The 16,126-nt window shown below is 44.3% G+C and overlaps 2 protein-coding genes across 3 annotated transcripts in view; one reads left to right on the top strand and one right to left on the bottom strand.

Annotated features, from left to right (window-relative positions):
- Positions 1-8,363, top strand: part of Grin3a (glutamate ionotropic receptor NMDA type subunit 3A) — a 185,111-nt gene extending 176,748 nt beyond the window's left edge. The window contains exons 8-9 of the mRNA XM_005362179.3: positions 682-758; positions 4,389-8,363. Of these exons, the coding sequence (XP_005362236.1) occupies positions 682-758; positions 4,389-4,728 (417 nt within the window). The 3' untranslated portion in view covers positions 4,729-8,363. The remainder of the gene's footprint in view (positions 1-681; positions 759-4,388) is intronic.
- A 1,966-nt stretch (positions 8,364-10,329) lies between these two features.
- The window catches only part of Rnf20 (ring finger protein 20), a 24,775-nt gene continuing 18,978 nt past the window's right edge, over positions 10,330-16,126 (bottom strand). For both annotated transcript variants that reach the window (XM_013351890.2, XM_026786693.1), the window contains exons 16-21: positions 15,638-15,787; positions 15,019-15,231; positions 14,251-14,376; positions 13,965-14,105; positions 13,254-13,355; positions 10,330-12,963 (exon numbers count right to left, since the gene is read on the bottom strand). In XM_013351890.2, the coding sequence (XP_013207344.1) occupies positions 12,787-12,963; positions 13,254-13,355; positions 13,965-14,105; positions 14,251-14,376; positions 15,019-15,231; positions 15,638-15,787 (909 nt within the window). In that variant the 3' untranslated portion in view covers positions 10,330-12,786. The remainder of the gene's footprint in view (positions 12,964-13,253; positions 13,356-13,964; positions 14,106-14,250; positions 14,377-15,018; positions 15,232-15,637; positions 15,788-16,126) is intronic.

Here is a 16,126-nt window from a genome sequence, read left to right as displayed (position 1 = left end):
TCTCTCTCTCTCTCTCTCTCTCTCTCTCTCTCTCTCTCTCTGTGTGTGTGTGTGTGTGTGTGTGTGTGTGTGTGTGTGTGTGTGTGTGTGTGGTGTGTTTGGTCATTATATTTTTGGTCATATTATCTGTTTTCTAAACAGATAATTTTCTCACAGTTGAACCCCATTCTTCATACTTTCTGGGAAATCGTTGGTCTCCTTGGAGCCTGCAGACAAGTGATCTTCTCTGTTGTATGCTAATACTGTTAAACTCCCAGGAGGCCAGCTTTCCTTCCTTGGATTGGTCGCTTTTGACTCAACTCTGACAACTGTACAAGGCTTTGTATCACACAGGAGCTGCCAGTTGTCACTTCTTTGTATAACATAGCATCTTACCAACCAAAGCACTTCTCTTCCTTCTAGAAACAATAACCTATAACTTAGAAGCCTTGTTATCACATACCATTTCACCATCCAGAGCATTTCTCCTCCTTCTAGAAATAACAAGCTATAACTTAGAATCCTTGTTACCTTGTGATGTTTTACTGAATGTTGACCTAATTTCATGCATGCCTGAAATTTGGGTTAAGGAAGCCATGGTTTGTAGTCACCAGATATGGTCTGTCAGACCCCAAGCAGGGATTTTTTTCCCCCTGATACACACTTTCCAAATGATCTCTATGAATCTGTTTTTCCTACCAGAGATTGCACAGGGCATTAAACACGTCATTTGTAGAAGAAAAGCAGCCACGTTTCAAGACAAAGCGTGTGGAAAAGAGGTAAGAGGTCAAAGCTGTTGCTAAAGCCCTTGGTAAAATAAGAGTTTAGACATGTGATCACGTGATAATATCCCATATTCAAAGAGGAAGCTACCTCTAAATAAGTATTCAGACCAAGTTTGAGAAATCCGTTGATAAACAAAATTAATATAAATTATGGATTTTCAGTTATAATCAAACAAAACAGAAAATAAACAAATACTTGCTAGTATTTATTCGACATTTGCTTTGATTTCAGGACTGAGCTTACTATCTCCTTTATAGCTTATAACAGCTCTAGGGAGTGGATACCTTTTCACCTGTTTCACAGATGAGGAGTCTGAGGCACAAGTAACACATATTGTTAAATGTTGAAGATGGGGCTGTACTCAGATGCCAGGCTCTGTAGTCCCTACCTCCATTGTTAAACTTGTCCATATTTTGCCTAGGTTGCATTTCAGTGTATATCTATGTCTATGTGCAGTGATTTGCGTGGGTGCAACAGGCATTCATTTTTTTCCCCAACTTGGAATGCCTTCCAGGCATGTTTCTATTTCTCACCTCTCCAGCACTCCTGGAAAAATGCAAAACATGCTTCAGAGATGCCCTACTAAGTCCACTTTCCAACATTCTCGTGACTCCTTAGATAAGGTATTCACTAATAGGAAAAGAAATTAAATGCCTCAGAGGTACACACCTTCACTACAGCCAGAACATGGATGTCTGTGTCCTTATTCAAGGTGACTGAAGATGTCAGAAGCACTTAGGGTCCCCTGCTTATTGGCCTCGGCCGCAGCTGCCCGGGGCTGCCCTCCTGGATCTCCCGCATTCCCCGAGACCTGAGGGAGGGCATTGGCTTTGAGAACTGGTGGCGCATCATTAGCTCAAAGCTGGGATTTCTGGGTAGTTTAAAATCTGACACTAGCACCTCTCATTTGTCCAGAAGGAAAATGGTATCCAGCAGGATTCTCGTCTAGGTTGGCTCTCCTCTGTGGCTGCTCTCGTTCCTGCTCTCTGGGTTGTATCTAACTTGTCAGAATCATTCACGGTCACAGAATGACCCATCATCTGGCTGTCAGTATGGTAGCCCCTGACAGTGCAAGTCTGCTAGTGACATGCTACAGACTAGTCAGGTCACAGCTACTCTCTCCGTTACCTTAGAGAGGCTTAATAAACGGAGCAGACAACTCGACTCTTGGTGTTTTCCCACCGTCAGTCATTCTACAGTACTAGAGTTAGGCTTCCTGACTTAGAAACAGCCTTTCTTTCCGCTCCTGAAAGAAAATGCAAATGTCCATGCCATTTTGATGACATCCTGCTCTATTCTCTGTATTTATTGCATGAATTTGGAGGGCCAGGTGAATGAAAGACTAACAGGAGACTAGTGGCTTGGCGAAATCCTAGGTCATGGGACCGAGTCAAATTTTAATGCATGTTAATGGATATTCCAAGAGAGTTTTCATCTGTGATTCATGATTTACTCAATGTGAAAACTTAAAGGTCAGAAGGAAGCCTCTATCCAATCATATCTTCTCTAATAGTCTAAGGTCAGGGAAGTGGCTGAGGTAGAGTCACTGTAGCACTTTCCCCCGGACCACAGCACAGGAAAAGTGAGCTCTAGGGCTTTCTAGAGCTTCAACAAGGTAAGGAGTGAGCAGGAAGTTTGCAGTGCCTGTGTTAATGCCCTGGGCAAGTTTTAGTCAGCTTCTGCTGTGTGAGCAGTCACGCCAATACTCACTACCAACAGTGAATTTCTTACTCATCTATAGATCAGCTGGCTCATGCAGATATCGGTAGCCAGGTTGGGGAACTGGGGGGCGGGGGATGGGAGAAAGCAGCTAAGGACTGTCTGATCAATTGTCCTCTGCTGGGTCAACTAGGAAGCCTGTGGACCTTCTCCATGTCTGCCACCCATCAACAGGTCAATGAGGACTCACATGGTATCTGCAGGGATTTGAGAATGACAGTGTGCAGGGTCCTTAGAAGTATAGTCTTGAAATCTCTCAGCCTTCTTAGTACCCAAACCAAATAAATCATGAGACCAGAGCCAAGGGGGTGGCTTTTGACTGTAGATTTCAGCACTTGGGAGATGAAGGCAAATGAATTACTATTGGCTCAAGACTAATGTGGACTATATAATGAGTTCCAGGCCAGCCTGGGCTACAGAGTGAGACCTTGCTTCAAACCAACAATCTTATAAACTAGACCTCATACACCAAGGAAAGAAGCCGTGGAATGAAGGATTAAACCTCCTTGGCAATCTACTGAGCAAAGCAACACAGAACCATCCTATTAAGTCTTTTTGTTTTGTTCTCAACTATGTAACTACTTCCAGAATTCATTTCCTCTCCCCATGTCTTTCCAACTCCAGGGCCTCCACTCTGACTCTCCCAGGCAATTAGGAGTTCAGGAATAAAGTTGACTCAGTTTTATGGGAACAAAACACAGGGATTTAATAGGGGTTTCCTATTGTGCTGTACCACATGGTCACAATCTTCCTCCTCCTCCTCCAGAGTGAAAAGGAATTAGCAGTCATACTTCTTAGACTAACCTATTCTGACAGCGAGATACTCTTCTCATTGCACCCAGCTGTCAAGGTGTATTTAGAAACTTGCCCAGCTCCCTCCCATATCCATCCAGCACCCTACAGCCAAGTGTCCATGATAGTGGCAAGTGATATATGTAAGCAGGAAGGAACTGTAAATCCATTCAGGTCATCGGCACCTCAGCAAGGATCAAGGGTGTTCTTATTTTTGTTTGTTTTCAAGCATCAAGCTTGTCATTCTCCATCTGCACAAAACCACCCCTGTAGTGAGAAACACTAATACGCCTTTACTCTCCCCAAAGCCCTGTACAGCCTAGAAGGGATAAAAGTCAGCCATAAAATAACAAACCAGGGCTCAGAGTACTACATCTGAACAAAGATTTCTCACTTTTATTAATCTCTATAGCCATAGGACATCTCCAGGCAGCACTACTTTCTGCTTTCTGAGCACTGCTTGAAGGTAGGGTATGAAAATGTACCCAGGTGTGGGAAAGATGGCTCTGCAAGAAAGAGTACTTGCTTTGCAAGCAAGAGGACCTGGCTGAATCCCCATCACCCAAGTTAAAGCTCAACATGACTACATGTGCCTGTAACCCCAGTATTGGGGGATGGGACAGGCAGATTCTGAGATCTTGTTGGCTGGCCAGCCTAGCTAGAATGGTAAGTTTGTGGACCCTGTCTAAAGCAATAATACAGTAAAAGGTGATAGAGGGAAACACAGGATATCTTGTTATGGCCTCAACATGTGTTTATCCTTGCAATGAACCTGTCCACCTACATATTTGTATCTCTCTCTAGCTCCCTCTCTCATGCAAGTGTGTGTGCGTGCGCACACACAGAGATTCTTTAAATAATTCATAAGACGTTGCACCATTTCTCATTTCACCAGAAGACATCAATTCCTGTGTCAAAGCAACATAAGGCCTTTTGAGACTCAATTCAGTTCATGGCTCCTATTTTCCCCACGGTGCTCTAAGCAGGCGGTCTACTCATGGCTTGGTGACTTCATTTCTACAAACACAGCTAGTTCTCTGTTGTTCACATAGGAGCTGGAGATGATGGGGATGCGGGACAGAAGGGGACTCTGAATTGTCTCTGTTTCCTAGGTCCAACATGGGACCCCAGCAGCTCATGGTGTGGAATACTTCTAATCTGAGTCATGACAACCAACGGAAATACATCTTTAGTGACAAGGAAGGACAAAACCAGATGGGTACCCAGACCCACCAGGACATCCCTCTCCCTCCAAGGAGAAGAGAGCTCCCTGCCTCACTGACCACCAACGGGAAAGCAGACTCTCTCAATGTCACTCGGAACTCGGTGATGCAGGAACTCTCCGAGTTGGAGAAGCAGATCCAAGTGATCCGCCAGGAGCTGCAGTTGGCTGTAAGCAGGAAAACAGAGCTGGAGGAGTACCAAAGGACAAACCGGACTTGCGAATCCTAGGCAGTGCCACTGCTCCCCTTCCTCAGCTCTCGGTATTCGGAAGCCCTCGAGGCACTTTGTAAAGCTCTTTTGTATGGACTGACAACTCTGTGGGGTCCGGTAATGAAGTGTGCGGTTCTTGGCCTCACATGCAGCAGCAGCAGCAGCAGCGGCAATTCCCACACGTGCCACACGTGCCCCCCCAGGTCTCCAGGGTAGGAATCTTTTCCATAGTAGGAACCTAGAGTTAGTCAGGGCTAAAGTCTGCACACAGGATCAGTGAGCAGCCAGAGAACTCTGGCTCCTGTCAGTCAGCCTTTTCCCCTGGTGCCACAGTAATCTTTGCGGTTTTTAGCCCATTCTCTGCACGTCAACAAGAGATAAAAATTGTCGCGCATACCTGTGTCTTACTGGGTTGGTTTTTGATATTATTACAGAATAGAATTGCCCAGGTTTGCAGGTTTGATACAACTTCCCAATCTAGATTTGATCTTACCTTCTGAAAAAGCAGGTTAGGAGCCAGGAAAACTGGGGCAGAGCAGATACATTAATTAAAAAAAAAAATATTGAACAGAGCTCAGAATTACAAGCAAGGGATGACTGGCTAAGGTAGCACCACTTGCTCGAGCAGTTCTGGATCTCTGAGCCCATCCCAGCTAACGTTTAGTAGAAACATGTTGACACGCCGCTCTGAAAGAGAAAGGGAAGCATGGAGCGGCAACAGAGGGCAGGCAGATGGGGTATTAACAATGCACAAGGTGTGTTTAAAATAAAGCTCTGGGCCAGAAAGGCAATTTGGCTAAAGAATGTGTTGCACTATCCTTCTAACGTAACTAAGCATCCCCACCATAGCGTGTGCCTTTTATAAAGGAGAGAGAAGCAGAGCAAGGCTATATAATTAACAGGAACCTGTGCTACCCCCTAGTTAAAGCCTGTGACAGGGTCTGGGAGCCGACACTCTTAAAGGAAATATTCTGCACACCACATGGGAAGCTGTTTTCAGATCAGTGGTCCCCTCTCTTAGCCTGAGGGACTCCAGAAGCCACAAGAGGTTTGTGAACATCACAAAAGCCAAATACTGGAGTCTGCTCTGCTTCAGCATCTCCCCATCCTTATACTTTCTGGTCTCTTACGAACTAAGGTCAGTTTGAGTCCAATTATCCTCCTGCCTCCATATAATGCCCTCACGAGTGGATATAATTAACCTAGCATTCCCTCTGCTTAGGCATCACTTTTTAGTCACATGCTTGCTTGGCATGCAGAAAGCAAAGAACCGTGAGATCTCTAGACTTCCTATCCGTTCCCAAATGATAGGCCAGGCAATCATCTAAGGCTCATCAGACTGCCGATTGCCAGGAGTTACATTGGGAGGGTCTACTGGTGGGCCAGCACCCCAGAACACAGTCCTAAAGTTCCTCTCAGAGAATCACTGCTCTGGAAGCCCGGCTACCTCCAGCACATGAGAAGGAAGGAAGCGCCTGTCTCTTTTTGTTACTTACTGATGGTTTCCACATTCCCACCTTAACACCAGGCTTCCATTTAGAAGTAGACTTTCCTGTTGGTCAATGCTGCTTCATCGTCTCTGGACTTGCTTGCTCGGTTAAAGTCTACAATGAATGCACAATATTGTGCCAAAAAAAAAAAGTGTTCAGATTGTTAAATGGGGCTTCCATCATAAAACTCCTCCCACTTAGGGACACAATGTCTGTGCTCCACCAAGAGCTACACAGATCCCTAGATGAAGATAGTGTCCTAAGTTGTAAGCAGAACACCTGAGCAATGAGCTCAATGGCTAGGTAAACCTAGGAGTGCAAGGAAGCTCAGATATTCAAGAGGCAGGGGGGCTGTAAAAACAAGACAGCAGCCTCGAAGATTAAACATTCCAAGCGAGGGAGAAGTATGCCCGGAAACAGAAGAGGACAACATGCTCTACAATGCCCTCATTCCCTCCTGTACTCTCCCCCCAGCAGGCCTCAGCTGTTTGGCAGGTTCCATCCCTCAGCCATTCCCACCTGTTAATGCCCTGGGGCCACTGCTCTGAGCATCCCTGATACTTGCTCAGCCTGCAAGGCTGATGCACAGTGTACGTCAGTTCACATGACAACCATGCTCTTGTGGTACATGGACATTTGTGCAGCAACTCACATTCTGACTATATTTGAGAGGCTGGCTATGTAAGGGAACACAGAGGTGAATTCTTTTGTAAAGAATCCTTTTGTAATGCAACCGATTCTCCCTTAACGTATCTGTTTTGTAAGTTGGAATTTTTGTATATCTGCTTTCTCTTACGCTTCTCTACTGAGGCATTCTGAGTAGTGGTGATCGCATTGCAGAGCAGAGAACCAGTGCACTTGGCCAATAACATGGCCAGGATGCAACAAGAGTAAAGGAGGCTTACTGCTGTCAGCACTGCTTAAAATGCTTTCAATGTCCTGGGTGAAGAAAACACATAATTGCTTGTGAAGCAGTTTTCATGATAAATAGCAAAATTTTTAATGGTAGTAATTTGAAGTGTTTTGCAACCTGTGAAACAGTGCTGTGTTTTGTACAAAGATTTCACGAAAGGGAGAGTCCTTCCAAACCTTTCTTCTGCTCTGCCTCCCTCAGTTCCCTCACCTCCCCCTGGGGCTCACAGAGGAAAGCTTTCAGGGGCACGGCTGTTGGAATGAGCTGGGGGCTTCAGCCTTGCCTCCTGAACTCCCATTTCATGGGATCAGGAGATCCTCTTTTCCCATCCAGGCTCTTGAACTGGCAAACCTGGAGTATGGTCAACTGTCCCGCATTTCAAGGGGATGTGACCCATTCTCCAAGGTGGCCTGGCATGGGAAGCACACTAAGCATGACTGGCTATAAGCTGGTTTGTTTGACTAAGGGTTCCACAGTGCACTTGCCACAAGAGACAAAAGAGTGCTCCTCCAACGATGCAAACAAGTTAGAGCAGCTGGGACAGACAAGGAGGCAGCCACACAGACCTAAGAAGGTAGGGTCTGTAGTGTGCCAGGATTTCCTATTATACATAAGATCTGCACAAACCCTGTTCAGGAAAGGCTGCTTCCCTTCCCGCTGAGAAATGGTACGCGGAGCCATGCAGACCAGAAATACATCATTGGGGTAACTCCTCTCTTTGGTGTTGGATCTGCTAGAGCCTTGGGGCATAGCTGAGCACCCCTTTGTGTGGATCAAGAAAGGAAAAGAAGCTACTTTACAGTTTCTTCTCCTCTCATCTTTGGAAAGGCAACCCTGAAAATCCACTCAGTCTTCAGCAGAAATTGCTTTTCTAGTCATTAAAGCCACTAAACCACCTGCATTGTTTTGTTCTGCCTTTCCTCCACCCACTCTCCCACTCCTGTCAAACACATCCTATCTAGGAACTCCCACACTCTCTTTCATTTCGTTGCCAATCATTTTATGAAAATGAAGTGCTTCTAAGTATTTCCTAAGGTCTGTGAAGAGTATTTGCTCTGTGTCTTCATTACAGTGTGTGTGCAACCGCTCCGCTCCAAGAACTGAAATGCTGTCTTGTGAGCATGACGTCAACAGGCTGTTTTGCTCCAGCCACTTTTCTTGTACAACCACGGGGATGGACCAGATGTCCTCGGGTCTTTTCCATCTTCAGTTTCTATAACTGTGGAATAAATGTTCAGATAGAAACTTCACTTTTGGTCGTGTTGCTGGCATTTGGGGGGATTCAAAGGCTGGTAAAACACCAGTCCCTTTTCACAGGAGCCCCACTAATGCAAGACTTAGGTGACGTATGCATGTTTCTTTGGTCTAGTCCATAGCAGCACAAGATATGCTGAGAGAATGCAGAGCCTGGGCATTAGGAAGCAGAAACATCTTCACATGAGAAAGACATTACAGGGAAAATTTAAAGAAATAAACAAACAAGTAAATTTTAAAAAACACACTTTTTAAGATCTCTAACAACTGCCCCAATCATCTTCCTTTAGTAATTCAACAAGCACAGCTAAAACAGAGCAATGGAAAGGGCAGGTATGGTCTTAGCCTTGAGGGACGTTCTCGCGATTGATCTTTCCAGGATTTATAAGACATGGGCTCATTTAATCATGTGATCAGCTTATAATCATCTGATACTAAACACTTCTGATGTAGTGTAGAATAATTAAATACTACTTTACAGGCCGGAAAAAACAAGTCAGAGAGACTTTGCGATCAGACACGAGCGGGTCGCACAGCTAGCAACAGGAGCAGAGGTGAGTGTGCAAACAGCACAGCCACAATGCAGCACCGTTAGCACTTTGGTCGGTGCCTGCATCTCCCTCCTCAGTGCCCCTAATCTGTCTTACTCTGACCCAAGCCTCGGCCTGACCACCGGCTCTATAGATCAGAGCGAAGCTGAAATGACAACTGTGCTTGCACTGGTCCAGCAGACTCAAGACTGTAGCCACCCAAGCCTCACAAAAACAGTCCACCTGCATTTGCTCTGCTTTCTAAGGCCTGCCAAGCATTGGGACCAACAGTTTCAAACCACTCAGCAGCCCTACAGGCATGCAGGCAGTTTCTGACAGTCCAAGCCATTTCAGCAGCTTGCAAACTTGCCTTCCTGAATCTTCTAGCCTGACATAGTCTCTACATACATTCTTTTGAAATATAACCAAATCGAATATAATAAAGTATAAGCTTACCATAACACAATAAAACTGCCAACTTCCCCAAGATGTTTTGCATCATTCATCCGTTCATTCTGGGGCCCTAGTATGGGGACAAGCTGTTGGTGACAGCAAGGTAACGGGGGATTCTTAACTCAGGGACCCATAGGGCTCAATCTAGTTGTGTATGAGAGCTACAATCTGGCAACACAACGTGCTATATTTTATAAAGGAATGCACATCAGGGCCAGAGAGGTGAGGCAGTGGGTAAAGTGACTGAGGTGCATGCAGGAGAATCTGAGTTCAGATCCCCAAAGAGATGTGGACACCAGATGGAGTAGCAGGGATCTGTAATCCCAATGCTCCTACGGCAAGATGAAAGGCAGACACAGGACTCTCGGGAAGCTAACATGCCAGCTAGCCTTGCAAACAAGACCTGTCTCAAACAAGGTGGAAGGCCAGAACTGACACCTGCTGCCCTCCAACCTCCCCACACACGCAGTGTCAAACACACATACCTACACACGCACTCATCATACACATATTTACACAAAGCAAATTTTAAATGCACATCAAGTCTTACAGCAGCAACGATGACATCCGCTGCACATGCACGTCATAAACTTTCCATCATAAATATTTGAAATTTAAAGAGTTTATTCCAATATATAAAGAAAAGCACTTTGAAAGAGAGAGAAAATAAGGCTTCAATTCACACACGTGTACAATAAGAGACTTCTGAACAGCTGGCATAAAAGCAAGAGAGCTGAATTGTTCAAACAACTTTACTGAGCACCTTGTGTCTCTGCTACATGTTGGGGATTAAGGTGTTAAAACACTGCCCTTTCTAAATCCCAATCTCAATAATAAATGTGAAACAGGTTATAAGACCTTAACAGCTAATGTCAGGAAGGGACCAAAGCTGAACAGAAATCCTTGGAAGGTAAAGCTAAGCTTTATTTATCATGGGACAATTAGTATTCCAAACATTTAAATCAAAATATTTTTTTCCACACCAAGGATTTCTTCACTGTGTAAATTCAATTCAACACACAGAAACCAACAGTTTCTTTGGTTCCTACTTACTTGAGTCAATTTTTCTTATTTTGAATTTTTTATTCATTTTACATACCAACCATAGTTCCCCCTTCCTACCCTCCTTCCAAACCCCCAGCCCACTCCTCCCAATGGGGTAAGGCCTCCCATGGGGAATCAACAAAGCCTGGTGCAATCAGTTGAGGCAGAACAAGCCCCTCCCCCCAACTCCTGCATCAAGGCTGAGCATGGCATCTCACTACAGGGAATGGGCTCCAAAAAGCAGGCTTAAGCACCAGGGATAGATTCTGGTCCCACTGCCAGGGGCCCTACAAGCAGACCAAGTCACACGACTGTCACCCACTTGCAGGCTCCCTAGCTGTCCATCTGGAGCCCGTGAGGTCCCAGGAGCTCATTAGCTGTCTCTGTGGATTTCCCTGCCATCATCTTGACCTCCCGTTGTTCACAGAATCCCTACCACATGACGGTGGGATTCAGGAAGACCTAATGACGACAGCTGCTGAGGACAGAGAACATGCCCTTGACCATTATCTAGGCCAGGTATTGATTAAAAAGGATCCACTCTATATAACCCCTTTATCAGGCAGAGAAAACTTCTGCTTTGCTAGTTTCTAAAAAAACTCAAAGTTCACACCCCAAAGCCCACTAGGAGAAAACTACGTCTTACCTCCACAGTGAGCTGTAGTCTCTCCTGTTGGGGGACATTTGATCACACCATACACCCCAAGTTAGCATTTGCACTAATTAAATAAAATAAATCTTGGGTCAGGAGGCTGAGCGAACAACTAGCTGACAGAAAGTAATCACAGAGTCTCAGTGGGCATGTGGGAGAGACAGAGATGCTCTGAAGTAGTGGGAGGGTTTGAGTGGTGTGTCTTTTGTGTTTTGCTGAGTGGAAAGATGGGTCCTCTTGGGAGACGCCAATAAGGAGAGTTAAGCTAGGTGCTACTCAGCCTCTCTGAGCTGGCAGGTTTTCACTCGACTTTTAATCTCAAGTCTTACTTATATTTAGAATAATAGAGATTTAGCTAAAGCTAAATCTTTAGCGGCAGTGACAGAGCAGGTGTCCATGGGAATGGAATTCCCACCAGACTGTGCCCTGAGCACCTTTGCCACAGAAAACTGTGGAGTCATAATTACTGGCTGAAATAGCAGTAGATTAAAACACAGCCGAGGTGCTGAAGACAAAGCAACATGCTCCCTTTTAGGTAGTCAGTATGATTCCAAACAACTGGGAAGAGTGAAAACTAACTCAATCAAAAAGATAAATACTGGGAACACAGCCAGTCTCTTAATTTTATTAGTTCTATTCAAAAGAATCCATTTCACTGGGGCATGGTGGTACAGATCCCTAATCTTAGCTCCAGCAAGGCTGAGGAACGGGAATGGCTGCGATTCTAGGCCAGTCTAGGTTACATAGCAAGAGACCTTATCTTAAAAATTCAGTTTTGGAACAGCAGGTATAATAAAATCAACTATTCGTAACAAACAAAAAACAAAAAAAAACCACACAAACACAAAAACAAACTGAGTCCTGCTTTAATTGTAGTATGTGGAATATATTAAAATCCTATAGAAACATTACTGAGAATCTTCTGGAAAACAGGGATGGTGCAATCCCTCTTGAGAGAAGGATAAGAGTAATTCATAGCTCACCAACACCTCCCTGGGTCACATTCCCAGACTACCCAGATCTCTTCATAATCTCATTTCAGATGCTTCTTAGATTCTGATTCCGATTTCAGTAAAAAACATAGGGGCTATCAGTTTGAAATTATTCTGGCCTTAAGAAATTAAAAAAGCTATTAACTATCTAAATAGTTAAAACATAAATAACTTTAGTGAGAAATCCACGTGACCCTAAAAGTCACTTTGGTAGAAGTGGGGAATGGATTGAATTATCCTGGATATAATTTCATTAAGGCTTCAAACCTTCCAGGAGAGATTATCATAATTATACCATTTTATAACCAAAGTTAGGTTAAGAAAAGGCTTACTACACAAATCAAGAAGTCTGGGCCCATAGAAAGCTTATTTCTAAAAAGCTCTCTCCTCCATAATAGCATGTTCACACTACCTGTATCCCTCCCCAATGTCAAAACTATCAGCCTGACTTCTTCAGGAAGAATGGGCAATCCAAGTTAATAGGAGAGTCCCAAGAAGTAAACGCTGAAAAATCTGGAGTACACAAACAAAGCTGGTAGGGAAGACAAACAGCAGTAGCTTCTAGTTCATTCTAAAACCTTTAAGCCTTGAGGTCTTTTTCATTAATGTTCTCTAGTTCCTGGAGAGGAGAGCCTGGACAAAGTCTGAGAAGCCAGGGAGTTGGCCAACTGTCAAGGAGAGAAGAGGTGGAGGCCTGGTGGTTAATGAGTAAGTGCTTGCCTAGCCAGCTCCTCTTTCTTGACCGTGATCAACCAATGTAGATGCGATGGAAATCATTGGCACCAAAAGCAGCATTACACTTGGGACACTTGCGCTGGCGAGTGTCGTAGCGAGTCTTCACACACTCAAAGCAGAAAACATGGAAACATTTGGTAAGCACTGCATCCTTTTTACGCATGTTACAGCAGGGGCAGGTCAGCCGCGCCTGAAAAAGAAAAAAATCAGAGTCTGAGGAACCATAAAGCTCATGTCCCAAATGGCTATAATATAAGCAAAAAAATAAGACTACTGAGCTTTAGGAAACAGCACTGTTTTCCCCTAAAAGAATAAACCATTCTCTGCTTGCCTTCATGTGAAGGTGTCTACTGCTCTCTCAGTGCTCCAGCAGACCCATCCCTTCTGCCTTTGTGTGAAGTCAGCGACTACTCTCTCAGTACATTAGACACCACTTCAGACCCTGACAAACAAAGATGCCACCGAGTCAGTTGTTCTAACCTTGTAGTCCTTTATCTCCTCCATCAGAATCTCATCACACTTGGGCACATTGTCCGGCTTCTTGGTGGTCTCCAGCTTCCTTCGAAGCCTAGATATGTCCTCCTGCAGCAAGCAAGACAGTAAACACAGTAGACACATTTCCCAGACCTACCAGTTTTTTGTTTTGTTTTGTTTTTTTTTTCAGAAATAATTTCTTCAACTTGACCTTTCTATTATAGAAACAAAGAACCTTCTGTCCTTTCATGTCCGATTATCTTTAGGAATGTAGGAATTTGCAAATGCCCGTTTCAGAACAGACAACCCTATTCCTATCCACAACTTAGAACTGCACCAATGAAGGCACATTCAGTCAGGTGAAAACATAACCCGAACTCATGAGAGCAAGCTGCCTCATTTCGTGGTAACGAATTTTAGGGTGAAGGCAGACCTGGACTGAAGACTGACCTGTGGAAGAGGACAGGAGCCATCCTAGAAACAGCTGGCATGGGGAAACTGGAGAGGAGTGAGAGCTGAGCCTCCTCCTGAAGCTGCACTGCTACTTCACAGCTCACCACTTTACAGATCTTATAGCTACTGTTTTACATCTAGAGAACACAGCATGAGGCCTTTCCCACAAGGCCCTTCAGCCTAGCCGTTCATGGTGTTCAACACTCACCACAGTCCTCAGAAAGCACTGAAAAGGTAAATACAATCAAAGCCAACTGCTCTTGCCTGTGCTCGTTTGAAATTGAATAAGTCCTTTTCTTTGGTGACACTGTTTTCCACGATTTCATCCTGAAAATCATGGAGCTTCTTCTGAGCCAGTTCCAGCTGGGCTTTGAGATCATCTGCAAGCTGGGCTGCCTCCATTGCCTACGTGGAATGCAGAAACATCATCTTATCATCCCTTCTTCTAGGGAGGGAATGGCATCCAGAGTGAACTTAAATTCTGCAGGCAGGTTCTGCTTACTTGCCCCTGGAATCCAACCATCATGGCAGGTTACAGAGGCCAGCATACCTTGCGCTTATTCATCTCCAAGGCCTGAGTCCTAAGGCCCAGCTCCTTCTCCCCTGTGCCGATGTTACTCTGAAGCAGGTGCTCCTTCTCTTCCAGTTTCCTTACTACCTGTAACTGGGCATCCACCTGTGAAGGAAAAAGCTCAGATTTTAATGTAAGCAGGTAGGAAAATAAAATCAGTTATGTTTTATTTATCCATACTACCTCAAAAATTACAATATATCAGAAATGTCAAGCTATTGTTGAATTTTTCCATGAACTTTTCAAAAATATATCCAAGGAAATTATTGGCTTCAAGTTTTTACATTAAATAGTTCATGAATATTCAGAGTTTGGGAGCCTAAATTGCTCCCAAATAGAATAGAAAACCATATTTACATATATTCATCTTCTGTAGCTATACTATTCCTCAAAACATGGTCACTCCAACCAGAACATAAATACTTAACTCAAACCACATTTAACTCCATTTCTTTAGAACAGCTAGAGGTTCTGAAGTAGACGTTTTCTTAAAATCAACCACAAAGTAGAGTCAAACAATCCCAACAGGTAGAAAGTAAGATCACACATCCACTTCTGGCCTGCTTTCACCCCAAGATCCAAAAGCAAGCAGGTCAGAAGAAGACATCACGTGAGACTTTAACATACACTTTAATTTGCAGCATTTCTATCACACACAGAGAAGCCATGATGATCAGTTTTGCAGGTGTCTTCATGCAGAAACCTCCCTACTTCAACAGAACGAAGGACTCGACTCAACCCGATTACCTGGGTCTTCAGGGTCAAAACCTGGTCAGCCAACTCCTCCTTCTCCTCTTTAAGTAACTTATGGATCTGATTGGATTTGATTCGCTCTGACATTAGCTTGAAGTTTGCATCATCCTTCTCCCGCAACTGCTGCATCAAACGGATGTTCTGCTCCTGCATGTCCTCAAAGGCCTGTCCTGTGACATCCATCTCAGAGAGGAGAGCTTCTTCCTCCTAAAATGAGGGGCCAATTAACAAATCTGCCTGCATGCCAAAGGATGAGCAGAGGAAAGTAGGCCTTCCCTCTGTTCACCTGCATTAGTTTTGCATCTACAATCATAAAGGATAAAAAATTGTCATTTTTCTAATCACTATATCCCTCAGTGCCAGCCAGCAGAGAAAAGAGATGTCCTCAGTAAGCAGTGTCTGAAGCAACAGCTTGTCCACTGGAGGTAAAAATAAATTCTCTACCACCAAATACACAAAACAAAATAAGGGCAGGATGACAGACAAGAATTTCAATGTAATAACAAAGAAAATGATAAAAATTATGAACAAAGAGGAGTAGGATTAAAGTCAAACTTCACTGACAGAAATACCTTTCAGATTTCCACTTACGTGTTAATAAAAGCATGCCCACCTGCTTGGCCATGGCCAGCTTCTTCTGAAGGTATTCAATCTGCTCCTCCACTGCCCGGATCTTCCTCAAGGCATCCTCATCAGCCATTTTCTTGTTTTCTTTCTTCTCCTTATCCTCCAGATCCTTGAGTCTTTGCCTGAGATCCTCCAACTACAGGAGGAAAAGGATCATGTAAAAAACTAAGAGAAGTCATCAAACACTTCCAGAAATCATTGAACATTATACACACATAGAGGGCCCACATAACCAAACAGTAAAGAATTGGGGAACAGGATAAATGATGAACTGGAAGTGACTCAATTCAGCCCACCACTCAACATCATTCCTGCAGTTCATGCAGCTATAGGCAGAGGCTTTGGAAGTGTTCAAACCGTCTTTCTCCTTAGGCCTCAAATTTTCAAGAATAAAAACATTTCTCTTGCCGGGCGGTGGTGGCGCACGCCTTTAATCCCAGCACTCTGGAGGCAGAGGCAGGCGGATCTCCGTGAG

The sequence above is a fragment of the Microtus ochrogaster genome, linkage group LG5 (assembly GCF_000317375.1).
Source record: "Microtus ochrogaster isolate Prairie Vole_2 linkage group LG5, MicOch1.0, whole genome shotgun sequence".
Lineage (NCBI taxonomy): Eukaryota > Metazoa > Chordata > Mammalia > Rodentia > Cricetidae > Microtus > Microtus ochrogaster.
This window is presented reverse-complemented; position numbering and strand designations above follow the sequence as displayed.